The sequence below is a fragment of the Oncorhynchus mykiss genome, chromosome 3, assembly GCF_013265735.2.
Source record: "Oncorhynchus mykiss isolate Arlee chromosome 3, USDA_OmykA_1.1, whole genome shotgun sequence".
NCBI classification, from domain to species: domain Eukaryota; kingdom Metazoa; phylum Chordata; class Actinopteri; order Salmoniformes; family Salmonidae; genus Oncorhynchus; species Oncorhynchus mykiss.
In genome coordinates, this window is record NC_048567.1 from 9854877 (window position 1) to 9882518 (window position 27642).

At 47.2% G+C, this 27642-nt stretch overlaps 1 protein-coding gene across 7 annotated transcripts in view; it reads left to right on the top strand.

Annotated features, from left to right (window-relative positions):
• Positions 1-27415, top strand: part of LOC110508601 (myosin-10) — a 113492-nt gene extending 86077 nt beyond the window's left edge. For 6 of the 7 annotated variants that reach the window (XM_036968290.1, XM_036968284.1, XM_036968312.1 and 3 more), the window contains 21 exons: positions 582-713; positions 1625-1831; positions 2130-2267; positions 3674-3797; positions 3954-4125; positions 4300-4657; positions 4853-5164; positions 11122-11274; positions 11399-11647; positions 11720-11833; positions 11951-12049; positions 12160-12372; positions 12530-12691; positions 12867-12995; positions 13223-13311; positions 15157-15280; positions 15433-15641; positions 19029-19137; positions 20799-20971; positions 21163-21222; positions 23079-27415. In XM_036968290.1, coding sequence (XP_036824185.1) covers positions 582-713; positions 1625-1831; positions 2130-2267; positions 3674-3797; positions 3954-4125; positions 4300-4657; positions 4853-5164; positions 11122-11274; positions 11399-11647; positions 11720-11833; positions 11951-12049; positions 12160-12372; positions 12530-12691; positions 12867-12995; positions 13223-13311; positions 15157-15280; positions 15433-15641; positions 19029-19137; positions 20799-20971; positions 21163-21222; positions 23079-23289 — 3537 coding nt within the window. In that variant the 3' untranslated portion in view covers positions 23290-27415. The remainder of the gene's footprint in view (positions 1-581; positions 714-1624; positions 1832-2129; positions 2268-3673; positions 3798-3953; positions 4126-4299; positions 4658-4852; positions 5165-11121; positions 11275-11398; positions 11648-11719; positions 11834-11950; positions 12050-12159; positions 12373-12529; positions 12692-12866; positions 12996-13222; positions 13312-15156; positions 15281-15432; positions 15642-19028; positions 19138-20798; positions 20972-21162; positions 21223-23078) is intronic. The other variant, XM_036968307.1, reaches the window with a different exon arrangement.
• Positions 27416-27642: the final 227 nt, after the last annotated feature.

Genomic DNA, 27642 nt, shown 5'->3' on the forward strand with positions numbered 1-27642 from the left:
TAGATCGAGTGAGATTATCAGTGGTCTTGTATGTCTTCCATTTCCTAATAATTGCTCCCACAGTTGATTTCTTCAAACCAAGCTGCTTACCTATTGCAGATTCAGTCTTCCCAGCCTGGTGCAGGTCTACAATTTTGTTTCTGGTGTCCTTTGACAGCTCTTTGGTCTTGGCCATAGTGGAGTTTGGAGTGTGACTGTTTGAGGTTGTGGACAAGTGTCTTTTATACTGATAACAAGTTCAAACAGGTGCCATTAATACAGGTAACGAGTGGAGGACAGAGGAGCCTCTTAAAGAAGAAGTTACAGGTCTGTGAGAGCCAGAAATCTTGCTTGTTTGTAGGTGACCAAATACTTATTTTCCACCATAATTTGCAAATAAATTCATTTAAAATCCTACAATGGGATTTTCTGGATTTTTTTCCCTCATTTTGTCTGTCGTAGTTGAAGTGTACCTATGATGAAAATTACAGGCCTCTCTCATCTTTTTAAGTTGGAGAACTTGCACAATTGGTGGCTGACTAAATACTTTTTTGCCCCACTGTATGTGACCTAACCTGTGACCTCTGACCCGTGCCTCCCAGGTGAAGCCTCTGCTGCAGGTGACTCGTCAGGACGAGGAGATCCAGGTGCGGGAGGCGGAGCTTAAGAATGCCAAAGACAACCTGACCAGAGTGGAACAGGACTACACTGATCTGGACAAGAAACACATACAGGTAACACACCCTTTCTCTATCTATCTATCTGAAGGTTTCTCTATGTATCTATCTGGAGGTATATCTATCTATCTATCTGGAGGTTTCTCTGTCTATCTATCTGGAGGTCTATCTATCTATCTATCTATCTGGAGGTCTATCTATCTATCTATCTGGAGGTCTATCTATCTATCTGGAGGTCTATCTATCTATCTGGAGGTGTATCTATCTATCTGGAGGTTTATCTATCTATCTGGAGGTCTATCTATCTGGAGGTGTATCTATCTATCTCTCTGGAGGTGTATATCTATCTATCTGTCTGGAGGTTTATCTATCTGGAGGTTTATCTATCTATCTGGAGGTCTATCTATCTATCTGGAGGTTTATCAATCTATCTATCTGGAGGTTTATCAATCTATCTATCTGGAGGTTTATCTATCTATCTGGAGGTTTATCTATCTATCTATCTGGAGGTGTATCTATCTATCTCTCTGGAGGTGTATATCTATCTATCTGTCTGGAGGTTTATCTATCTGGAGGTTTATCTATCTATCTGGAGGTCTATCTATCTATCTGGAGGTTTATCAATCTATCTATCTGGAGGTTTATCTATCTATCTATCTGGAGGTCTATCTATCTATCTATCTGGAGGTCTATCTATCTATCTATCTGGAGGTCTATCTGTCTATCTATCTGGAGGAGTATCTATCTATCTCTCTGGAGGTGTATCTGTCTGTCTGTCTGTCTGTCTGTCTGTCTGTCTGTCTGTCTGTCTGTCTGTCTGTCTGTCTGTCTGTCTGTCTGTCTGTCTGTCTGTCTGTCTGTCTGTCTGTCTGTCTGTCTGTCTCATCTGATAATAAAGCATCAGCAGGTAGAGAGACCAGAACACTTACCTCCCTGTCCCTTTCTCCCCTCTCATTCCTGGTTCCTAGCTGATGGAGGAGAAGGCGGTGCTGACAGACCAGCTGCAGGCGGAGGCGGAGCTGTTTGCTGAGGCGGAGGAGATGAGGGCCAGACTGGTCAGCAGGAAGCAGGAGTTGGAGGAAATCCTGGGGGAGCTGGAGGGACGATTGGAGGAGGAGGAGGAGAGGGGCGTTCAGATGACCAATGAGAAGAAGAAGATGCAGCAGCACGTGACGGTACAGGACAGTGGGAGAGTGGAAGACAGAGAAGGGGACATGAAGCACATGATAATGAGGAAGAGAGCAGCATTGTTTTGGAACTTTAGATGAGAGGCTCTGCTGAATAACGGGATCTCTCATTCTCTCTAATGTTCTGTCACTCCTCCCCTCTCTCCTCCTCTCTCCCTTCTTCTCTCCTCCCCTTTCCCTCTCTCTCCTCCCCTCTCCCTCCTTCTCTCCTCCCATTTCCCTCTCTCTCCTCCTCTCCTCCCCCCTCTCCTCTCCTCCTCTCATCCCCTCTCCCTCTTCTCCTCAGGATCTGGAGGAGCAGTTGGAGGAGGAGGAGTCGGCCAGACAGCGCCTCCAGTTGGAGAAGGTTACCCTGGAGACCAAGGTCAAGAGTCTGGAGACAGAGATGCTGAGCACTGGAGAACAGAGAGACCGCCTCAGCAAGGTAACCATAGTTACACTGGCTACAGTATAAACCCTGGACCGCATTTAACTGGAACACTTACCTCATCCTGGACAGGACTGAAGGACTTTATAGAAGCTGACCTACCCAGGGTTCACTCAACTGGACAGGACTGAAGGGCTTTATAGAAGCTGACCTACCCAGGGTTCACTCAACTGGACAGGACTGAAGGGCTTTATAGAAGCTGACCTACCCAGGGTTGACTCAGCTGGACAGGACTGAAGGGCTTTATAGAAGCTGACCTACCCAGGGTTCACTCAACTGGACAGGATTGAAGGGCTTTATAGAATCAAATCAAATGTATTTATATAGCCCTTCGTACATCAGCTGATATCTCAAAGTGCTGTACAGAAACCCAGCCTAAAACCCCAAACAGCAAGCAATGCAGGTGTAGAAGCCCGGTGTCTAGGAAAAACTCCCTAGAAAGGCCAATCTCCGGGTGGAGATTATAACAGAACTTGGCCAAGATGTTCAAATGTTCATAAATGACCAGCATGGTCTAATAATAGGTCTGGGACAGGTAGCACGTCCGGTGAACAGGTCAGGATTCCAGAACAGTTGAAACTGGAGCATCAGCACGGCCAGGTGGACTGGGGACAGCAAGGAGTCATCATGCCAGGTAGTTCTGAGGCATGGTCCTACGGCTCAGGTCCTCAGAGAGAGAGAAAGAGAAAATTAGAGAGAGCAGACTTACCGGATAAGACAGGAGAAGTACTCTAGATATAACAAACTGACCCTAGCCCCTTGACACATAAACTACTGCAGCATAAACACTGGAGGCTGAGACAGGAGGGGTCAGGAGACACTGTGGCCCCATCCGATGATACAGGGACAAACAGGAAGACTTTGCCAAACAGGAAGGACTTTGCCAAACAGGAAGGAAGGACTTTGCCAAAGCACAGCCCCCACACCACTAGAGGGATATCTTCAACCACCAACTTACCATCCTGAGACAAGGCTGAGTATAGCCCACAAAGATCTCCGCCACGGCACAACCCAAGGTAGAAGCTGACCTACCCAGGGTTCACTCAGCTGGACAGGACTGAAGGGCTTTATAGAAGCTGACCTACCCAGGGTTTACTCAGCTGGACAGGACTGAAGGGCTTTATAGAAGCTTACTAACCCAGGGTTCACTCAGCTGGACAGGACTGAAGGGCTTTATAGAAGCTGACTAACCCAGGGTTTACTCAGCTGGACAGGACAGAAGGGCTTTATAGAAGCTGACCTACCCAGGGTTCACTCAGCTGGACAGGACTGAAGGGCTTTATAGAAGCTGACCTACCCAGGGTTCACTCAGCTGGACAGGACTGAAGGGCTTTATAGAAGCTGCCTAACCCAGGGTTCACTCAGCTGGAACTTCATTTATCCATGTTGTCTCTGTCTCTCAGGAGAAGAAGCATCTGGAGGAGAGGTTGAATGAGGTGACAGACTCACTGACTGAGGAAGAGGAGAAGACCAAGAGTCTCAACAAACTGAAAAACAAACAGGAAGCAGTCATTGCTGACCTGGAAGGTAAAGCTTGTTCCTAACTGATGGCACTTGTTATGCATACTTAACATTATGGCATACATTTGATGAACTTGCTGCACACTCAACACTGTTTCAGAATCTTGTCCTAGTGTTAATTATTTTCTATTTTCTTTCTCTTCTTCCCCCTCGCTCCTGTAGATCGGTTGAAGCGTGAGGAGCAGGGTCGTCTGGAGCAGGAGAAGTGGAGGAGGAGGATGGAGGGAGAAGCCGTGGAAGCCCAGGAGCAGCTCTCTGACCTGGGACTACTGTCCGCTGAACTCAGGGGCACCCTGGCTCAGAGAGAGAAAGATATCACAACCCTACAGGGGAGGTGAGAGGAAGTCTATACTGTATATTCACACACCTTGAGAAGAGTGGAAATATCAAACCCCTCATTTGCATAGTGTTACAAAACTGCTTTCTCTCTTGATAATGGTAATCAAAATGGTTCCAGCACAGTGCCTTGCGGAACACCATATTTGACTTCTCTCTCTCTTTCTCCCAGGTTGGAGGAGGAGGGTGCACGAAGGACTGAGGCTCAGAGGGCTCTGAGAGAGGCCATGTCTCAGGTGTCAGAGCTGAAGGAGGAAGTGGAAAATGAACGAGGGATGAGAGAGAGGGCAGAGAAACAGAGGAGAGACCTGGGGGAGGAGCTGGAGGCCTTGAGGACAGAGCTGGAAGACACACTGGACACCACGGCGGCCCAGCAGGAACTCAGGTCTCGTAGAGAGGCAGAGCTGGGGGAGCTCCAGAGGTGTGTTGAGGGGGAGACGAGACGTCACGAGGCCCAGCTCTCAGAGCTCAGAGTCAAGCACTGCTCTGCCATAGACAACTTGCAGGAACAACTGGACAACAGCAAGCGGGTGAGTCAAACACAGAATGTAGCCTATGCAGTGACTCTCTGCATATTGCGTGTGTTATTCCCTCAGTACAGTATCGGTAGTGACTCCTGCATGTTATTCTCTCTCTGTAGACTGGTCACTGAGACGTCTGTAACATAGTGTTTCTATGCATATGGTATGTATGTAGTAATTCCTGATGTTATATGGTTTCCCCAGGCCCGTCAGTCCCTAGAGAAGGCCAAGACTCTATTAGAGGACGAGAGGGTGAGCTTGGCCTCAGAGCTGAAGTCCCTGCAGGGGGGCCGCATGGAGAGTGAGAGGGGCCGCAAGAGGGCAGAGGGCCAACTCCAGGAGCTGACCGCACGCCTCGCACAGGCCGACAGAGAGAGAGAGGAGAGAGAGGAGCGACTGCACAAGCTACAGTCTGAGATGGAGACCCTCTCTAGTTCTCTCTCCTCCTCTGACTCCAAGTCGCTCCGTCTCAACAAGGAGGTCAGCAGCCTGGAGAGCCAGCTCCACGACGCTCAGGTACACACACACACACACACACACACACATACACACACACTGCCAACTCCTTCATCCTCTGTTTTTAACCACTTCCATGTTGATATCAAATCAAATGTTATTTGTCACATGCACAGAATACAACAGGTGTAGTAGACCTTACTGTGAAATGCTTAATACAACAGGTGTAGGTAGACCTTACAGTGAAATGCTTACAAGCCCTAAACCAACAATGCAGTTTTAAGAAAAATAAGAGTTAAGAAAAATATTTTGTAAATAAACTAAAGTAACAAATAAAAGAACAACAATAAAATAACAATAGTGTGGCTATATACAGGGGGTACCGGTACCGAGTTAATCTGCAGGGGTACAGGTTAGTCGAGGTAATTGAGGTAATATGTACATGTAGGTAGAGGTAAAGTGACGATGCATAGATTATAAACAGAGAGTAGCAGCAGCGTAAAAAAGGGGGGGTCAATGCAAATAGTCCAGGTAGCCATTTGATTAGCTGTTTAGCAGTCTTATGGGGGTAGAAGCTGTTAAGAAGCCTTTTGGACCTAGACTTGGTGCTCCGGTACCACTTGCCGTGCGGTAGCAGAGAGAACAGTCTATGACTAGGGTGGCTGGAGTCTTTGGCAATTTTTAGGGCCTTCCTAGAAATCCTAGATGGCAGGAAGCTTGGCCCCAGTGATGTACTGGGCCGTACGCACTACCCTCTGTAGCGCATTGTTGGAGGCCTAGCAGTTACCATACCAGGCGGTGATGCAACCAGTCAGGATGCTCTCGATGGTGCTGCTGTGGAACTTTTTGAGGATCTGAGGACCCATGCCAAATCTTTTCAGTCTCCTGAGGGGGAATAGGTTTTGTCGTGCCCCCTTCACGACTGTCTTGATGTGCTTGGACCATGTTAGTTTGTTGGTGAAGTGGACACCAAGGAACTTGAAACTCTCAACCTGCTCCACCGTCAATGAGAATGGGGGCCTGCTCGTCCACAAGTCCACAATCATCTCATTTGTCTTGATCACGTTGAAGGAGAGGTTGTTGTCCTGGCACCACACTGACCTCCTCCCTATAGGCTGTCTCATTGTTGTCGGTGTTCAGGCCTACCACTTTTGTGTCAACGGAAGACTTAATGATGGTGTTGGAGTCGTGCTTGGCCACACAGTCATGAGTGAACAGGGTGTACAGGAGGGGACTAAGCACGCACCCCTGAGGGGTCCCTGTGTTGAGGATCAGCGTGGCAGATGTGTTGTTTCCTACCCTTACCACCTGGGGGCGGCCTGTCAGTAAGTCTAGGATCCAGTTGCAGAGGTAGGTGTTTGGTCCCAGGGTCCTTAGCTTAGTGATGAGCTTTGTGGACACTATGGTGTTGAAGGCTGAGCTGTAGTCGATGAACAGCATTGATGTTCCTTTTGTCCAGGTGGGAAAGGGAAGTGTTGAGTGCAATAGAGCAATAGAGATTGCGTCATTTGTGGATCTGTTGGGGCGGTATGCAAATTGGAGTGGGTCTAGGGTTTCTGGTATGATGGTGTTGATGTGAGCCATGACCAGCCTTTCAAAGCACTTTCATGGCTACAGATGTGAGTACTACAGGTCAGTAGTCATTTAGGCAGGTTACCTTGATCTTCTTGGGCACAGGGACTATGGTGGTCATGGAGACACTTGGGCACAGGGACTATGGTGGTCAGGGAGACACTTGGGCACAGAGACTATGGTGGTCAGTGAGACACTTGGGCAGAGGGACTATGGTGGTCAGTGAGACACTTGGGCACAGGGACTATAGTGGTCAGGGAGGCACTTGGGCACAGGGACTATGGTGGTCAGGGAGGCACTTGGGCACAGGGACTATGGTGGTTAGGGAGACACTTGGGCACAGGGACTATGGTGGTCAGGGAGGCACTTGGGCACAGGGACTATGGTGGTCAGTGAGAGACTTGGGCACAGGGACTATAGTGGTCAGGGAGGCACTTGGGCACAGGGACTATGGTGGTCAGGGAGACACTTGGGCACAGGGACTATGGTGGTCAGTGAGACACTTGGGCACAGGGACTATGGTGGTCAGGGAGACACTTGAGCACAGGGACTATTGTGGTCAGGGAGAGACTTGGGCACAGGGACTATGGTGGTCAGTGAGAGACTTGGGCACAGGGACTATAGTGGTCAGGGAGACACTGGGGCACAGGGACTATGGTGGTCAGGGAGACACTTGGGCACAGGGACTATGGTGGTCAGGGAGACACTTGGGCACAGGGACTATGGTGGTCAGGGAGAGACTTGGGCACAGGGACTATGGTGGTCAGGGAGAAACTTGGGCACAGGGACTATGGTGGTCAGTGAGACACTTGGCACAGGGACTATGGTGGTCAGTGAGACTCTTGGGCACAGGGACTATGGTGGTCAGGGAGAGACTTGGGCACAGGGACTATGGTGGTCAGGGAGAGACTTGGGCACAGGGACTATGGTCGTCAGGGAGGCACTTGGGCACAGGGACTATGGTGGTCAGTGAGAGACTTGGGCACAGGGACTATGGTGGTCAGTGAGACACTTGGGCACAGGGACTATGGTGGTCAGTGAGACACTTGGGCACAGGGACTATAGTGGTCAGGGAGGCACTTGGGCACAGGGACTATGGTGGTCAGGGAGACACTGGGGCACAGGGACTATGGTGGTCAGGGAGACACTGGGGCACAGGGACTATGGTGGTCAGGGAGACACTTGGGCACAGGGACTATGGTGGTCAGTGAGACACTTGGGCACAGGGACTATGGTGGTCAGTGAGACACTTGGGCACAGGGACTATGGTGGTCAGGGAGACACTTGAGCACAGGGACTATTGTGGTCAGGGAGACACTTGGGCACAGGGACTATGGTGGTCAGGGAGACACTTGAGTACAGGGACTATGGTGGTCAGGGAGACACTTGAGCACAGGGACTATGGTGGTCAGGGAGACACTTGGGCACAGGGACTATGGTGGTCAGGGAGGCACTTGGGCACAGAGACTATGGTGGTCAGTAAGACACTTGGGCACAGGGACTATGGTGGTCAGGGAGAGACTTGGGCACAGGGACTATGGTGGTCAGGGAGACACTTGGGCACAGGGACTATGGTGGTCAGGGAGACACTTGGGCACAGGGACTATGGTGGTCAGGGAGAAACTTGGGCACAGGGACTATGGTGGTCAGTGAGACACTTGGCACAGGGACTATGGTGGTCAGTGAGACACTTGGCACAGGGACTATGGTGGTCAGTGAGACTCTTGGGCACAGGGACTATGGTGGTCAGGGAGAGACTTGGGCACAGGGACTATGGTGGTCAGGGAGAGACTTGGGCACAGGGACTATGGTGGTCAGGGAGACACTGGGGCACAGGGACTATGGTGGTCAGTGAGACACTTGGCACAGGGACTATGGTGGTCAGTGAGACACTTGGGCACAGGGACTATGGTGGTCAGTGAGACACTTGGGCACAGGGACTATGGTGGTCAGGGAGACACTTGAGCACAGGGACTATTGTGGTCAGGGAGACACTTGGGCACAGGGACTATGGTGGTCAGGGAGACACTTGAGTACAGGGACTATGGTGGTCAGGGAGACACTTGAGCACATGGACTATGGTGGTCAGGGAGACACTTGGGCACAGGGACTATGGTGGTCAGGGAGGCACTTGGGCACAGAGACTATGGTGGTCAGGGAGACACTTGGGCACAGGGACTATGGTGGTCAGGGAGACACTTGGGCACAGGGACTATGGTGGTCAGGGAGAAACTTGGGCACAGGGACTATGGTGGTCAGTGAGACACTTGGCACAGGGACTATGGTGGTCAGTGAGACTCTTGGGCACAGGGACTATGGTGGTCAGGGAGAGACTTGGGCACAGGGACTATGGTGGTCAGGGAGAGACTTGGGCACAGGGACTATGGTCGTCAGGGAGGCACTTGGGCACAGGGACTATGGTGGTCAGTGAGAGACTTGGGCACAGGGACTATGGTGGTCAGTGAGACACTTGGGCACAGGGACTATAGTGGTCAGGGAGGCATTTGGGCACAGGGACTATGGTGGTCAGGGAGACACTTGGGCACAGGGACTATGGTGGTCAGGGAGACACTTGGGCACAGGGACTATGGTGGTCAGGGAGACACTTTGGCACAGGGACTATGGTGGTCAGGGAGAGACTTGGGCACAGGGACTATGGTGGTCAGGGAGACACTTTGGCACAGGGACTATGGTGGTCAGGGAGAGACTTGGGCACAGGGACTGTGGTGGTCAGTGAGACACTTGGGCACAGGGACTATGGTGGTCAGTGAGACACTTGGGCACAGGGACTATAGTGGTCAGGGAGGCACTTGGGCACAGGGACTATGGTGGTCAGGGAGACACTTGGGCACAGGGACTATGGTGGTCAGGGAGACACTTTGGCACAGGGACTATGGTGGTCAGGGAGAGACTTGGGCACAGGGACTATGGTGGTCAGTGAGACACTTGGGCACAGGGACTATGGTGGTCAGTGAGACACTTGGGCACAGGGACTATGGTGGTCAGGGAGACACTTGGGCACAGGGACTATGGTGGTCAGTGAGACACTTGGGCACAGGGACTATGGTGGTCAGTGAGACACTTGGGCACAGGGACTATGGTGGTCAGGGAGACACTTGAGCACAGGGACTATTGTGGTCAGGGAGACACTTGGGCACAGGGACTATGGTGGTCAGGGAGAGACTTGGGCACAGGGACTATGGTGGTCAGGGAGAGACTTGGGCACAGGGACTATGGTGGTCAGGGAGACACTTGGGCACAGGGACTATGGTGGTCAGGGAGGCATTTGGGCACAGGGACTATGGTGGTCAGGGAGAGACTTGGGCACAGGGACTATGGTGGTCAGGGAGAGACTTGGGCACAGGGACTATGGTGGTCAGTGAGACACTTGGCACAGGGACTATGGTGGTCAGGGAGACACTTGGGCACAGGGACTATGGTGGTCAGGGAGACACTTTGGCACAGGGACTATGGTGGTCAGGGAGAGACTTGGGCACAGGGACTATGGTGGTCAGGGAGACACTTTGGCACAGGGACTATGGTGGTCAGGGAGAGACTTGGGCACAGGGACTGTGGTGGTCAGTGAGACACTTGGGCACAGGGACTATGGTGGTCAGTGAGACACTTGGGCACAGGGACTATAGTGGTCAGGGAGGCACTTGGGCACAGGGACTATGGTGGTCAGGGAGACACTTGGGCACAGGGACTATGGTGGTCAGGGAGACACTTTGGCACAGGGACTATGGTGGTCAGGGAGAGACTTGGGCACAGGGACTATGGTGGTCAGTGAGACACTTGGGCACAGGGACTATGGTGGTCAGTGAGACACTTGGGCACAGGGACTATGGTGGTCAGGGAGACACTTGGGCACAGGGACTATGGTGGTCAGGGAGAGACTTGGGCACAGGGACTATGGTGGTCAGGGAGAGACTTGGGCACAGGGACTATGGTGGTCAGGGAGAGACTTGGGCACAGGGACTATGGTGGTCAGGGAGAGACTTGGCACAGGGACTATGGTGGTCAGTGAGACACTTGGGCACAGGGACTATGGTGGTCAGGGAGACACTTGGGCACAGGGACTATGGTGGTCAGTGAGAGACTTGGGCACAGGGACTATGGTGGTCAGTGAGACACTTGGGCACAGGGACTATGGTGGTCAGGGAGACACTTGGGCACAGAGACTATGGTGGTCATGGAGACACTGGGGCACAGGGACTATGGTGGTCAGTGAGACACTTGGGCACAGGGACTATGGTGGTCAGTGAGACACTTGGGCACAGGGACTATGGTGGTCAGTGAGACACTAGAAAGTTGGTCAGATCATGCTCGGAGTACACGTCCTGGTAATACATCTGGCCCTGCGGCCTTGTGAATGTTGACCAGTTTAAAGGTCTTACTCACATCGGCTACGGAGAGCGTGATCACTTTCCTGCTTTCATTCTCAGGAGCTACTTCAGGATGAGACTCGTCAGAAGCTTGCTCTGGGCTCCAGGGTGAGAGCTCTGGAGGAGGAGAGGAATGGACTGATGGAGAGAGTGGAGGAGGAAGAGGAGAGAGCCAAGGATCTCTCCAGGCAGATACAGACTCACACTCAGCAGGTAATCATCATTGTGTAAAAAACCTTTCCTCTAGATTATAATATAACACATGTTGAGTTGTCTTCTACAGTAAGTCTATCTTCCTCCTCACCATCACTCCCTCTCTCCCGCTCTCCCTCTCTAGCTGGCTGAGTTGCGGAGGCAGTCGGAGGAGGTGAATGGGGCGGTGGAGGCAGGAGAGGAGACGCGCAGGAAACTGCAGAGAGACCTAGACCAGGCCGTCCAGAGAGAACGACAGAAGGAGGAGGAGAAAGAACGCGTGGAGCGACAGAGGGAGAGGCTGAGGGAGGAGATAGAGGACATGACCCTGGCCCTGCAGAGAGAGAGACAGAACTGCACCACCCTGGAGAAGAGGCAGAAGAAGTTTGACCAGGTCAGAGTTCAGGGGTTAGAGGTTAAATGTGAGAGGTAACCGTGATGTAACCCCTGCCCTTTGCCCCCTCAGTGCCTGTCAGAGGAGAAGGCGGTGAGTGCCCGGCTGGCTGAGGAGAGAGACAGGGCCGAGGCAGACAGTAGAGAGAAGGAGACACGCTCCCTGGCACTGGCACGAGCCCTGCAGGTACCACTGGAGTGACTACACACATTATTATCCAGTTATCAGCATAAAAAGTTGATTTCATCTTCATCTAAGTAATAGTGAGTGTTGATACTTCATTGTTCCCATTCACACTTACAGGAGGCCCAAGATCAGAGGGACGAGCTGGAGAGATCTAACAAGCAGCTCCGCATAGACATGGAACAACTAGTCAATCAACAGGATGACGTGGGGAAGAATGTACGTGTGTGTGTGTGTGTGTGTGTGTGTGTGTGTGTGTGTGTGAGAATGTGTGTATTTATATTACATAGTGAAAATGTATCTCACACATTTCTCTCCTCCTGTGTCAGGTGCATGAGTTGGAGCGTTCCCGGCGGGCCCTGGAGACAGAGGCAGAGTCCCTGCGCACTCAGACCCAGGAGCTGGAGGAGGAGCTGGGGGAGGCGGAGAACTCCAGGCTGAGGCTCGAGGTCACCCTCCAAGCCCTCAGGGCCCAGTTTGAGAGAGAGATCAGCACCAAGGAGGAGAAAGGGGAGGAGAAGAGGAGGTCTCTCAACAAACAGGTATGGAGAGAAGAGAGAAGAAGAAGAGTGTATCAAGCCTGAATATGGGGAGACAGTTATTCATTTGGATTAGATGCTAAACTTCTCTCTTTCTCTGCTGTTCCCTTTCTTTCCATCCCCCCTCCTCTCCTCTTCTCTTTCTCTCCTTCCCCCCCAGGTGAGGGAGTTGGAGACCCAGCTAGAGGAGGAGAGGAGTCAACGCTCTCAGGCCATGTCCGTCAAGAAGCAGCTGGAGGCGGAGCTACAGGAGGCTGAGGCCCAGGTGGAGACAGCCAATCGCGGGAGGGAGGAGGGGCTTAGGCAGCTACGGAGACTGCAGGTAAGCTACACCCCCCTTCTCTCTTTCTTTCTAATGCTGCTTGCTCGGTCTGAGATTAGATGCTGTGCAGTTAACTGATATATAAACCACAGCTATAATGAGAATGGTAAGGGTCCCAGCACAGAGCCTTGTGGAAAACCATATTTAATCAACCCTCCTTTTCGCTCTCTCTCAGGTTCAGATGAAGGAGGTGCTTCGTGAGCTGGATGAGTCCAAGCTGGCCCGTGACGAGGTGGTCGTCCAATCAAAAGACACAGAGAAGCGCCTGCAGACCTTGGAGGCAGAGTTACTGCAGCTTACAGAGGTGTGTGTGCTGGTGTGTGTGTGAGAGATTTGCGAAAACAAACTTTTTTTATGTTTTAGGATACTAACGCCCTCTCTTGTTCTCTCTCTCTGTCTCTCCTTCTGTCTGTCTCTCTCTCTTTCTCTCTCTTTCTCTCTCTCTCTCTCTCTTTCTCTCTCTCTCTGTCTCTCTCCTTCTGTCTGTCTCTCTCTTTCTCTCTCTATCTCTCTCTCTCTCTCTGTGTGTAGGATTTATCAGTGTCTGAGAAGATGAGGAGACAGGCCCAACAGGAGAGAGATGAGATGGCTGATGAGATCATCAACAGCTCTACCGGGAAGTCAGTATCTCTCTTTCTATTTTCCTTTCTGTATGTGTGTGTGCTCATGTGTGTGTATTACTGTGTATTATGAGTGTGTATTACTCACAGTGTGTGTATTACTGTGTATTACGCGTGTGTATTACTCACGGTGTGTGTATTACTGTGTATTATGCGAGTGTATTACTCACGGTGTGTGTATTACTGTGTATTGTTCGTGTGTATTACTGTGTATTATTTGTGTGTAATACTTACGGTGTGTGTATTACTGTGTATTATGCGTGTGTATTACTGTGTATTATGCGTGTGTATTACTGTGTATTATGCATGTGTATTACTTACGGTGTGTGTATTACTGTGTATTATGCGTGTGTATTACTCGCGGTGTGTGTATTACTGTGTATTATGCGTGTGTATTACTCACGGTATGTGTATTACTGTGTATTATGTGTGTGTATTACTCACGGTGTGTGTATTACTGTGTATTATTCGTGTGTATTACTCACGGTGTGTGTATTACTGTGTATTATGCGTGTGTATTACTCACGGTGTGTGTATTACTGTGTATTATGCGTGTGTATTACTCGCGGTGTGTGTATTACTGTGTATTACTTACGGTGTGTGTATTACTGTGTATTATGCGTGTGTATTACTCACGGTGTGTGTATTACTGTGTATTATGCGTGTGTATTACTCACGGTGTGTGTATTACTGTGTATTACTTACGGTGTGTGTATTATGCGTGTGTATTACTCACGGTGTGTGTATTACTGTGTATTATGCGTGTGTATTACTCACGGTGTGTGTATTACTTTGTATTATGTGTGTGTATTACTCACAGTGTGTGTATTACTGTGTATTATGCGTGTATTACTCACGGTGTGTGTATTACTGTGTATTATGCGTGTGTATTACTCACGGTGTGTGTATTACTGTGTATTATGCGTGTGTATTACTGTGTATTATGCGTGTGTATTACTGTGTATTATGCATGTGTATTACTTACGGTGTGTGTATTACTGTGTATTATGCGTGTGTATTACTCGCGGTGTGTGTATTACTGTGTATTATGCGTGTGTATTACTCACGGTATGTGTATTACTGTGTATTATGTGTGTGTATTACTCACGGTGTGTGTATTACTGTGTATTATGCGTGTGTATTACTCACGGTGTGTGTATTACTGTGTATTATGCGTGTGTATTACTCACGGTGTGTGTATTACTGTGTATTACTTACAGTGTGTGTATTATGCGTATGTATTACTCACGGTGTGTGTATTACTGTGTATTATGCGTGTGTATTACTCACGGTGTGTGTATTACTTTGTATTATGTGTGTGTATTACTCACAGTGTGTGTATTACTGTGTATTATGCGTGTGTATTACTCACGGTGTGTGTATTACTGTGTATTATGCGTGTGTATTACTCACGGTGTGTGTATTACTGTGTATTATGTGTGTGTATTTCTCACGGTGTGTGTATTACTGTGTATTATTCGTGTGTATTACTCACGGTGTGTGTATTACTGTGTATTATGCGTGTGTATTACTCACGGTGTGTGTATTACTGTGTATTATGCGTGTGTATTACTCGCGGTGTGTGTATTACTGTGTATTACTTACGGTGTGTGTATTACTGTGTATTATGCGTGTGTATTACTCACAGTGTGTGTATTACTGTGTATTATGCGTGTGTATTACTCACGGTGTGTGTATTACTGTGTATTATGCGTGTGTATTACTCACAGTGTGTGTATTACTGTGTATTATGCGTGTGTATTACTTACGGTGTGTGTATTACTCACGGTGTGTGTATTACTGTGTATTATGCGTGTGTATTACTCACGGTGTGTGTGTTGTCAGGTCTGCTCTGTGTGATGAGAAGCGGAGGTTGGAGGCGCGAGTCACTCAGCTGGAGGAGGAGTTGGAGGAGGAGCAAAGCAATGCTGAACTAGTGGCCGAGAGACACAGGAAGACTACACTTCAGGTACACACTCTCACACACTTACCCCTACACACACACACATACAGACACACACACACACACACACACACAGTATACGGGACTCGATTTACATTTGTCAATTTTTCTTGTTTTTAATCTCCCTTTCTATCCCTCTGTCTCCTCTCCCTCACCAGGTGGAGACTCTGACGGTGCAGCTGCAGGGAGAGAGGACCCTGGGCCAGAAGGCTGAGGGGGCCAGGGAGGCTCTGGAGAGGCATAACAAGGAGCTGAAGCTGAAGCTGGGGGAGATGGAGGGAGCTGTCAGGGGAAAACACAGGCTCAGTGTCGCCGCCCTGGAGGCCAAGATGGACGGCATGGAGGAGCAGCTGGAGCAGGAGAGACAGTGAGGGGAACACACACATTCTCTGATGGATTTCCCCTCACACTTCTTCTCTCGCCTTGCTACTTCTTCTCTCGCCTTGTTACTTCTTCTCTCGCCTTGTTACTTCTTCTCTCGCCTTGTTACTTTCCTCTCTCGCCTTGTTCCTTTCCTCTCTCGCCTTGTTACTTTCCTCTCTCGCCTTGTTCCTTTCCTCTCTCGCCTTGTTCCTTTCCTCTCTCGCCTTGTTCCTTTCCTCTCTCGCCTTGTTACTTCTTCTCTCGCCTTGTTACTTCTTCTCTCGCCTTGTTACTTTCCTCTCTCGCCTTGTTACTTCTTCTCTCGCCTTGTTACTTCTTCTCTCGCCTTGTTACTTTCCTCTCTCGCCTTGTTCCTTTCCTCTCTCGCCTTGTTCCTTTCCTCTCTCGCCTTGTTCCTTTCCTCTCTCGCCTTGTTCCTTTCCTCTCTCGCCTTGTTACTTTCTTCTCTCGCCTTGTTACTTTCCTCTCTCGCCTTGTTACTTTCCTCTCTCGCCTTGTTCCTTTCCTCTCTCGCCTTGTTACTTCTTCTCTCGCCTTGTTACTTTCCTCTCTCGCCTTGTTACTTTCCTCTCTCGCCTTGTTACTTCTTCTCTCGCCTTGTTACTTCTTCTCTCGCCTTGTTACTTCCTCTCTCGCCTTGTTACTTCTTCTCTCGCCTTGTTACTTCTTCTCTCGCCTTGTTCCTTTCTTCTCTCGCCTTGTTCCTTTCCTCTCTCGCCTTGTTCCTTTCCTCTCTCGCCTTGTTACTTTCCTCTCTCACCTTGTTACTTTCCTCTCTCGCCTTGTTACTTCTTCTCTCGCCTTGTTACTTCTTCTCTCGCCTTGTTACTTCTTCTCTCGCCTTGTTACTTCCTCTCTCGCCTTGTTACTTCCTCTCTCGCCTTGTTACTTCTTCTCTCGCCTTGTTACTTCTTCTCTCGCCTTGTTACTTTCTCCTCCCGCCTTGTTACTTTCTCCTCCCGCCTTGTTACTTCTTCTCTCGCCTTGTTACTTCTTCTTTCGCCTTGTTACTTCTTCTCTCGCCTTGTTACTTTCTCCTCCCGCCTTGTTACTTCTTCTCTTGCCTTATTACTTCTTCTCTCGCCTTGTTACTTCTTCTCTCGCCTTGTTACTTCTTCTCTCGCCTTGTTACTTTCCTCTCTCGCCTTGTTACTTTCTTTCTCGCCTTGTTACTTCTTCTCTCGCCTTGTTACTTCTTTTCTCGCCTTGTTCCTTTCCTCTCTCGCCTTGTTACTTTCTTTCTCGCCTTGTTACTTCTTCTCTCGCCTTGTTACTTCTTTTCTCGCCTTGTTCCTTTCCTCTCTCGCCTTGTTACTTTCTTTCTCGCCTTGTTACTTCTTCTCTCGCCTTGTTACTTCTTCTCTCGCCTTGTTACTTCTTTTCTCGCCTTGTTCCTTTCCTCTCTCGCCTTGTTACTTCTTCTCTCGCCTTGTTACTTCTTCTCTCGCCTTGTTCCTTTCCTCTCTCGCCTTGTTCCTTTCCTCTCTCGCCTTGTTCCTTTCCTCTCTCGCCTTGTTACTTTCCTCTCTCGCCTTGTTACTTCTTCTCTCGCCTTGTTCCTTTCCTCTCTCGCCTTGTTCCTTTCCTCTCTCGCCTTGTTCCTTTCCTCTCTCGCCTTGTTCCTTTCCTCTCTCGCCTTGTTACTTTCCTCTCTCGCCTTGTTACTTTCCTCTCTCGCCTTGTTACTTTCCTCTCTCGCCTTGTTACTTTCCTCTCTCGCCTTGTTACTTTCCTCTCTCGCCTTGTTACTTTCCTCTCTCGCCTTGTTACTTTCCTCTCTCGCCTTGTTACTTTCCTCTCTCGCCTTGTTACTTTCTTCTCTCGCCTTGTTACTTCTTCTCTCGCCTTGTTACTTCTTCTCTCGCCTTGTTACTTCTTCTCTCGCCTTGTTACTTCTTCTCTCGCCTTGTTACTTCTTCTCTCGCCTTGTTACTTCTTCTTTCGCCTTGTTACTTTCTTTCTCGCCTTGTTACTTCTTCTCTCGCCTTGTTACTTCTTCTCTCGCCTTGTTACTTATTCTCTCGCCTTGTTACTTATTCTCTCGCCTTGTTACTTCTTCTCTCGCCTTGTTACTTTCCTCTCTCGCCTTGTTACTTTCCTCTCTCGCCTTGTTACTTTCCTCTCTCGCCTTGTTACTTTCCTCTCTCGCCTTGTTACTTTCCTCTCTCGCCTTGTTACTTTCTTCTCTCGCCTTGTTACTTTCTTCTCTCGCCTTGTTACTTCTTCTCTCGCCTTGTTACTTCTTCTCTCGCCTTGTTACTTCTTCTCTCGCCTTGTTACTTTCCTCTCTCGCCTTGTTACTTTCCTCTCTCGCCTTGTTACTTCTTCTCTCGCCTTGTTACTTCTTCTCTCGCCTTGTTACTTCTTCTCTCGCCTTGTTACTTTCTTCTCTCGCCTTGTTACTTTCTCCTCCCGCCTTGTTACTTCTTCTCTCGCCTTGTTACTTCTTCTTTCGCCTTGTTACTTCTTCTCTCGCCTTGTTACTTTCTCCTCCCGTCTTGTTACTTTCCTCTCTCGCCTTGTTACTTTCCTCTCTCGCCTTGTTACTTTCTCCTCCCGCCTTGTTACTTCTTCTCTCGCCTTGTTACTTTCCTCTCTCGCCTTGTTACTTTCCTCTCTCGCCTTGTTCCTTCTTCTCTCGCCTTGTTACTTCTTCTCTCGCCTTGTTACTTTTTCTCTCACCTTGTTACTTTCTTCTCTCGCCTTGTTACTTTCTCCTCCCGCCTTGTTACTTCTTCTCTCGCCTTGTTACTTCTTCTTTCGCCTTGTTACTTCTTCTCTCGCCTTGTTACTTTCTCCTCCCGTTACTTTCCTCTCCCGCCTTGTTACTTTCCTCTCTCGCCTTGTTACTTTCTCCTCCCGCCTTGTTACTTCTTCTCTCGCCTTGTTACTTTCTTCTCTCGCCTTGTTACTTCTTCTCTCGCTTGGTTACTTCTTCTCTCGCCTGGTTACTTCTTCTCTCGCCTTGTTCCTTTCCTCTCTCGCCTTGTTACTACTTCTCTCGCCTTGTTCCTTTCCTCTCTCGCCTTGTTACTTCTTCTCTCGCCTTGTTACTTCTTCTCTCGCCTTGTTCCTTTCCTCTCTCGCCTTGTTCCTTTCCTCTCTCGCCTTGTTACTTCTTCTCTCGCCTTGTTCCTTTCCTCTCTCGCCTTGTTCCTTTCCTCTCTCACCTTGTTACTTCTTCTCTCGCCTTGTTACTTCTTCTCTCGCCTTGTTACTTTCTCCTCTCTTTCCTTCTCCTTCCATCCCTCTCTTCCCTTTCCTTCCCATCTCCTCCCTATAACATCTAACTTCTTCCACTACTATTCTGACTGTATGTTCTGGGTATGGGGATAAAACATGCCTCACAGTCTATCTCCCCTCCCCCCAGAGAGCGAGCGACAGCCAACAAGCTGGTGAGGAAGACAGAGAAAAAACTGAAGGAGGTGTTGATGCAGGCAGAGGACGAGAGGAGACATGCAGACCAGTACAGAGAACAGGTACGAACCAGTACAGACCAGTACAGAGAACAAGTAAGTACCAGTACAGACCAGAACAGAGAACAAGTATGAACCAGTACAGACCAGTACAGAGAACAGGTATGAACCAGTACAGACCAGTGCAGAGAACAGGTATGAACCAGTACATTTCAGTACAGAGAACAGGTATGAACTAGAACAGACCAGTACAGAGAACAGGTATGAATCAGTACATTTCAGTACAGAGAACAGGTATGAACTAGAACAGACCAGCACAGAGAACAGGTATGAATCAGTACAGAGAACAGGTATGAACGGGTATGAAACAGGTATGAACTGGTATGAACCAGTACAGACCAGTACAGAGAACAGGTATGAACCAATACAGACCAGTACAGAGAACAGGTACGAACCAATACAGACCAGTACAGAGAACAGGTACGAACCAGTACAGACCAGTCCAGAGAACAGGTACGAATCAGTACAGACCAGTCCAGAGAACAGGTACGAACCAGTACAGACCAGTCCAGAGAACAGGTACGAACCAGTACAGACCAGTCCAGAGAACAGGTACAGACCAGAACAGAGAACAGGTACGAACCAGTACAGACCAGTCCAGAGAACAGGTACGAACCAGTACAGACCAGAACAGAGAACAGGTACGAACCAGTACAGACCAGAACAGAGAACAGGTACGAACCAGTACAGACCAGTCCAGAGAACAGGTACGAACCAGTACAGACCAGAACAGAGAACAGGTACGAACCAGTACAGACCAGTCCAGAGAACAGGTACGAACCAGTACAGACCAGTCCAGAGAACAGGTATGAACCAGTACAGACCAGAACAGAGAACAGGTACGAACCAGTACAGACCAGTCCAGAGAACAGGTACGAACCAGTACAGACCAGTCCAGAGAACAGGTATGAATCAGTACAGAGAACAGGTATGAACGGGTATGAAACAGGTATGAACTGGTATGAACCAGTACAGAGAACAGGTATGAACCAGTACAGACCAGTACAGAGAACAGGTACGAACCAATACAGACCAGTACAGAGAACAGGTACGAACCAGTACAGACCAGTCCAGAGAACAGGTATGAATCAGTACAGAGAACAGGTATGAACGGGTATGAAACAGGTATGAACTGGTATGAACCAGTACAGAGAACAGGTATGAACCAGTACAGACCAGTACAGAGAACAGGTATGAACCAGTACAGACCAGTACAGAGAACAGGTACGAACCAGTACAGACCAGTCCAGAGAACAGGTATGAAACCTCTTCTCTATGAGTTCACCATTGAGATGGAGAGATACAGTAGGGTGAGTTTTCATCCCAAAGGAGTGGTTGGTCCTGCTAATCCCAATCCTAATCTAATCCAGCCCTGGCACCAGGGGAAGGTAGGGGTTATCTCCTCCCAAATTATACCTAACAAAATAATCCCTCTACAGTGTAGAGGTAGTGATACTGACCCCCTCTCAAAATTCATCTAGAATTTAATCTGTGGGATGTAATCCCAGTCCTCGTGTTCTGTGCTTAATCTGTCCAACTGTCTCCCTCTGGCCCTCTCTGATACCCTTCCCCCCTTCTTCTATTGTCTTCTCCTCTTCCACTTGAACCATTCTCTTCATCTCTCTCACTCCCTCTACACCCTTCCCCCTCCCTCCTCTCTCCAGTTGGATAAGTCTATGGGCCGGCTGAGGCAGCTGAAGAGGCAGCTCGAGGAGGTGGAGGAGGATAACTCTCGTTCCAACGCCCAGAGACGTAAACTGCAGAGAGAGATGGAGGAGCTGACTGACAGCTCCCAGAGCATGACCCGCGAGATCACCGCTCTACGCAGCCACCTCAGGTAATACTACCTGTGTGTGTGTGTGTGTGTGTGTGTGTGTGTGTGTGTGTGTGTGTGTGTGTGAAATCTGAGTGACCCTCCCAGATCCATTGTATGTTTGCAGTTCCATTGCCACCTACTACCACCATGTTGTATTATTGCATGTTTTTTCTTCCATTGACCTCATCTAACACTGATACACTGTCCATCAGTCTGCCTCACACTCCACTCCATCCACTCAGCATCACCACATCTGAACGGAAACCAGAGAAGTAGGTCTGTGTGTGCGTGCGTGTGCAATTCATTAAGTTAAGATTTCTGTTAGTTGTGTGGACTACAGTATATTTTAAACTGAGGAAATACTGTCCTCTCATTAGTTTAATGTCTCAGGGGTTTAGTAACCTTTATAACACAAGAGGGCTCTTGTCTTTCCAGTCCCTCATAGAGACATATCAGACATACACTTCAGAAAGTAGACCCCTTCCCTTTTTCCACATTTTGTTACGTTACAGACTTATTCTACAATAGATTTTTTTTTTATTCATCAATCTACACACAATACCCCATAATGACAAAGTTAAAAAAAAATGTTTGCTAATTTATTAAAAATAAACAGAAATATCTTATTTACGTAACTATTCAAACCCTTTGCTATTAAACTCGAAATTGAGCTCAGGTGCATCCTGTTTCCATTGATCATTCTTGAGATGTTTCTACAACTTGATTGGATGCCACCTGTGGTGAATTCAATTGATTGGACATGATTTGGAAAGGCACACACCTGTCTATATAAGGTCTCAGTTGACAGTGCATGTCAGAGGAAAAACCAAGCCATGGGGTTGAAGGAATTGTCCGTAGAGCTCCGAGACAAGATTGTGTCGAGGCACAGATCTGGGGAAGGGTACCAAAAAATGGAAGAAGTTTAGAACCAACAAGACTCTTCCTAGAGCTAGCCAACCAGCCATACTGAGCAATCTGAGGAGAAGAGCCTTGGTCAGGAAGGTGACCAAGAACCCGATGGTCACTTTGACAGAGCTCTAGAGTATTTCTGTGGAGATGGGAGAACCTTCCAGGACAACCATCTCTGCAGCACTCCATCAATCAGGCCTTTATGGTGGATTGGCCAGACGGAAGCCACTCCTCAGTAAAAGGCACATGACAGCATGCTTGGAGTTTGCCAAAAGGCACCTAAAGACTCTCAGACAATGAGAAACTATCATGACACAAGGTGACACAGATGCAGACACAGGAGGCAGATGGTTGGAGTCTTACAATATGTATTAATCCAAAAGGGGGAAGGCAAGAGAATGGTCATGGACAGGCAAAAGGTCAAAACCAGTTCAGTGTCTAAACAGTACCGAAGGGCAGGCAGTCAAGGTCAGGGCAGGCAGGATGATCAGGCAGGTGGGAAAGTAGTCTAGAGTCAGGCAGGGGTCAGAACCGGGAAGACTAGCAAAAAGAGACAAAAAGAGAATAGGAAAAGGAGTACGGGCAAAACACGCTGGTTGACTTGACTAACATACAAGACAAACTGGTACAGAGAGACAGGAAACACAGGGATAAATACACTGTGGAAAATAAGCGATACCTAGAGATAATAACAGGAACAGATGAAACAGATCAGGGCGTGACAGAATAAGGTTCTCTGGTCTGAGGAAACCAAGATTGCACTCTGGCCTGAATGCCAAGTGTTACTTCTGGAGGAAACCTGGCACCATCCCTACGGTGAAGCATGGTGGTGGCAGCATCATGCTGTGGGGAAAATGTTCATCAGCAGGGACTGGGAGACTAGTCAGGATCGAGTGAAAGATGCACAGAAAGATCTGTGATGAAAACAAAGCTCTGAGTAAAGGGACTGAATACTTATGTAAATGTGATATTTCAGTTTTACATTTTTGAATAAAAGTTTGAAATGTATAAAAACCTGTTTTTGCTATGTCATTATGGGGTATTGTGTGTCGATTGATGAGTGAAAGAATTGGTTTAATCCATTTTACAATAAGGCTGTAATGTAACAACATGTTGAAAAAGGTCAAGGGATCTGAATACTTTCTGAATGCACTGTATGAACCCTCCCTTTATCTCCTCTCCATCTCCATGACCCTCTCTACCACCTCTCTCCCGCCAGGCGTGCTCCGATGCCCCTTGGGATGCGCTCAGGTCGCAGGGCGTTGGTGGATGATCTATCGTGTGAGAACTCTGACTCGGAGGAGCCCCCCCCCTCCCCGACTCCTTCTTCTGGTACTGGCCCCGGAACTGGCCCCGGCACCCCCACACCCCCCTCTGAAAACAACAGTCTAGGACCCCCCCCACCATACAGCCTCAACGACACTGAGTAACACACACACAAACACACACGCATACATACAGATACATACTCACACAGACACATAGGCCTGCATACATGTATATGTACACATAGGCCTGCATACATGTATATGTACACATAGGCCTGCATACATGTATATGTACACATAGGCCTGCATACATGTATATGTACACATAGGCCTGCATACATGTATATGTACACATAGGCCTGCATACATGTATATGTACACATAGGCCTGCATACATGTATATGTACACATAGGCCTGCATACATGTATATGTACACATAGGCCTGCATACATGTATATGTACACATAGGCCTGCATACATGTATATGTACATACAAATACACCCTCACATAGACTGACTTACTGATCCTGCACTTCTTTAAACTATTTCCTCTGCAGTCCAAACTAGAACAGAGAGCATACTCACACACACACACACTCTCTCTCTCTCTCTCACTCTCACTCTCACTCTTACTCTCACACACACACACACACACACAATTTAATGGGGGAAGAGGATTTGTTGATGATTCGTGAGCAAGAATATGGACTGTAATCTCACTGGGGGAAACTTCATCTCCCAGAAATCTGAGGGAAAGTGAATTCTATCATCATAGCCATGTTCTATTATTATGATACTGTATTATGATTCAAATGGCAGAAGTAAGATGGCTACTGGCCACTATCAATTTAAGGCCATGTTTAACCCTTTGAGGAACTCTGACAATATTCCTCCTGTGTTTAGCGTTCTAGTTGAGGACATCGCAAAGGGCTGCTAAATGTTCTAGAATGCTGTAGAATCCTGGAATAAAACACTCCGAATACTGTTCCACTCCTCAAAGGGTTAATGACAATCTGCATGTTTGGGAAGACATTTTGCAAGACTAGAGAAACACGCACACACACTCACACACACATACAGGGGACTGATTCATGTTTCTATGTATGTAGTCCCTCTGTCAGTGTGTGTCTTGGAAAAGGTAATCGCTCATTGACTGCTGGTGTGAAAGACAGCTGATATGCTCTTCTGTCTTTTAACAAGCCTGGGAGAAGCTCCCATGAGTTGTTCATCTTTCCAGCTCTCACTTGAATTTCAATTTAAGGCCAAGTTATTATTTTTGTAATTATTTTAGAAAACAAACACAGAATGTCTGTGAAGTATTTTAGGATATATTACTAATTTGTTTGTAGTTTGAATTAGGTCATATATGGGGGAAATATCAATCAGGGAAGAGGGTTAAGTGAGAGAGGAAAAAATGAAAAATGATAATCAACCTTGCTGTTGTATGCACAATGAAGAATGAAGCCAGCGTCAAGTTTCTATAGAAAAAGACTAGATGATATTTCACTCCATCATCACACATACTGGTGAAACTGGCTAGGGCATAAACACCGGCATCATCGTAGACCTTATCAATCCATCTTATGATTGTCATAAGATGATGAAATGTTGCTATCTTTTGTCATGAGAAGCGATGACAACCAAACATGCTGTTGCAGTTGCATCAAACACTATTGCAAAACAAACCATGCAGTCTGTCTTCGGTGCTGTGCTCTGATCTGGGTTATCTAGACATTCATTGACCTTTTTGGATTGAGACAGATAGGTAGTTACTGTAGTTAGGCCAATGGATTGCATAGGTAGGTAGAGTACAGTACAGTAGGTAGATAGATACAGTAGGTAGATAGATACAGTAGATAGATACAGTAGGTAGATAGTTTCTTTAAGTTTTTAACATATCGCTACTTATAAATACAGGCAGTTGAATCTATGTCATTTATATCAGTCTGAATATGAGTAAAATCCTCCATTATTTATTGCCGCTGGTTGTTTTTTGTATTCTTTCCAGTCTGTTCAGACATATCATTGGTAGATGACATACTGGTATGGTATCACTGGCACTGATGGAAAGGAAGGCAGGGCCTCACACATACTGTAACCATGGCAATAGAGAGAGGTTAAGAACAGAATCACAATTACTAGGTAGATTGTGGTTAACAACATCTGTCTATCTATGTAGACTTGTGTTGTTGAATAATTCCTGGATGGGGTATTGGTTGTTCTATTTGACAGTGTATCAGGATGTTAGGGAAGTTTGTAGGTCTTGGTTAGTAGGGAATGCACTGGAAATATATTGGACAGAGAGATGACAGACATTTAAGACAGTAACCAACACTACATCAGAACTCACCTGTGGAGCAGGACACTGGAATCTCTTACACAGAACAGGAACATGTGAAAATTGAGGACGTAATGTTGGTGTTTTGAGACTGCTAGTCATTCTCAACAAACATCTTTTGTGTTTATCAAACAGACATATTGTACATTGTAATATTGTTTTTTTTAAATTCATTCATTGTGTAATATATTTATGGAACAAAGCTTTTGTGTTTAACCAAATGGTGGGCGTATGGATGAGAAAAGGGACTTATTGTATACGTAGTAGAATAGAATAGATTCAAGTAGAGTAGTAGGGCGGAGACTGGTTGGAGGAATTTCCACTGTAATCCATAGAACTACCCTCTGGAATAACAGACCAAAGTGGAGGACTTTTTCCAGCAACTTCCGTTGAGTTCATTGTCTTCAGATCTGTCCTATGAAGCACCAAGAAAACCCTGTTTCTACCCAGAATTTCTGTATAGATCATTCTAGAACAGTAACGCTCTAGGCTTCCCTCCCCTTATATCATAATAGTGTTTTTGCGGAAGTCATAAGGGGTTGAATCTTCCAAAGTGTTGTCTTTTCATTAAGTGACAGACAGGGAGATTTCTAGCTAGTTAGAAGATATGGTTTTAGAGGATACATGCCCCGCCCCCTTTAATCTCCAACAACATTCACCATTCATTCAAATTTAACAAGTGCAAAACCTTTTTGTTTGTGTATATTGTTTATATTTGAACTCCTCTCAGCCCCAGAACCTATCTGCCTGACACAGCAGAAGTCTGTACAGAGAATAAATATCCTGTCCACATACTGTCCACACACGACACCTTGACATAGGGACGTTTCGCTGCTCAGTCTAGTTAAACACTATGTATTTGCATGGCGGTGCATTCCATTGATTATAGCATTGGCCGCATATAGTCTCCCGGTTGTCTGCTCTTGTACAAGGAAGAGTATTTATCTCCCTCCACATAAGACTAGGACATTCCCCTTGAAAAGCATGCAGGGTTGAACAACTAAAAGGTTGTTTAAAGAGCAAACTTACAGTTCCCCATCATTAACTCATGTCAAGCTTGACACAGTGGAGAGCAAACTTACAGTTCCCCATCATTATCTCATGCCAAGCTTGACACAGTGGAGAGCAAAGTTACAGTTCCCCATCATTATCTCATGTTAAGCTTGACACAGTGGAGAGCAAAGTTACAGTTCCCCATCATTATCTCATGCCAAGCTTGACACTGTGGAGAGCAAACCAAGATCCATTTGGATCATTTTCATGACAGTACTATAGAAACAGTCAGATCTTCAGAACTAGCAGCCTAATGAGGACATGGGATCTTTGAATTAACAATGAGTTCTATTAGTATTTGATTACAAAAAAAATGATGACATGTATTTGGTCTTTTTTTTCTTCCTCTTCATGTGATTTATTTGGCAAAATGTACTTTTTTTGTAAGTTACTGTAAATGCTGCACTTTACATATGCACCAATAGAGGGCAGACTCCGGCAGTATCAGTGGCTGGCATTGGTTCACAGTCAGTCCCATCTCTCTGGAGATGATGCAGATTTTATATGTAAATCTAACTGATTTGTCAAAGATCTGAGCAGATGTTTTAAATGTTATTTGGATGCAAACTGTCACTTTAAAGTTGTGAAAATTAAGATCACTACATTTTAAAATATCTAGGTTTGGTCTTCAGGGGAAGTAGTAGGAAGGTTGGTTTGAGGTTAAAGGTTGAAGGCTGACCCCTGGAATGTGATCAGAGAACTGAAGTGTCTGTGCCTCTGTAGAGACCGGTGCTTTTTCAAAGGTGTTATAATTTTGTTGATTTTATTTATTTTATGGCTTCTGTGGAAATTGAACATTTTGGAAAGGTGTTGTTTATTATCATTTTTTTGTTTGATGCTGTAATTATAAAACATATCTGACTGGGGTGAACTTTAATATATGTTGTTGGTTTTGACATTTTGTGTGTTTCAATTTGTTAATTGGTTTGGTGAACACTCAGTTACATGTACACATTTACTGTAATTTAATGTAAGGAGAGACTAACACTGACTTATTTAATTACGTTTCACCATTTATCAATAAGTTAACATTACACACATAAAGAAGTGAATACAGTAATACAGTCAAACCACAATAGATCATTTATAAGGTGAAGTATCATTCCCCCTTTTTAGTGGCACT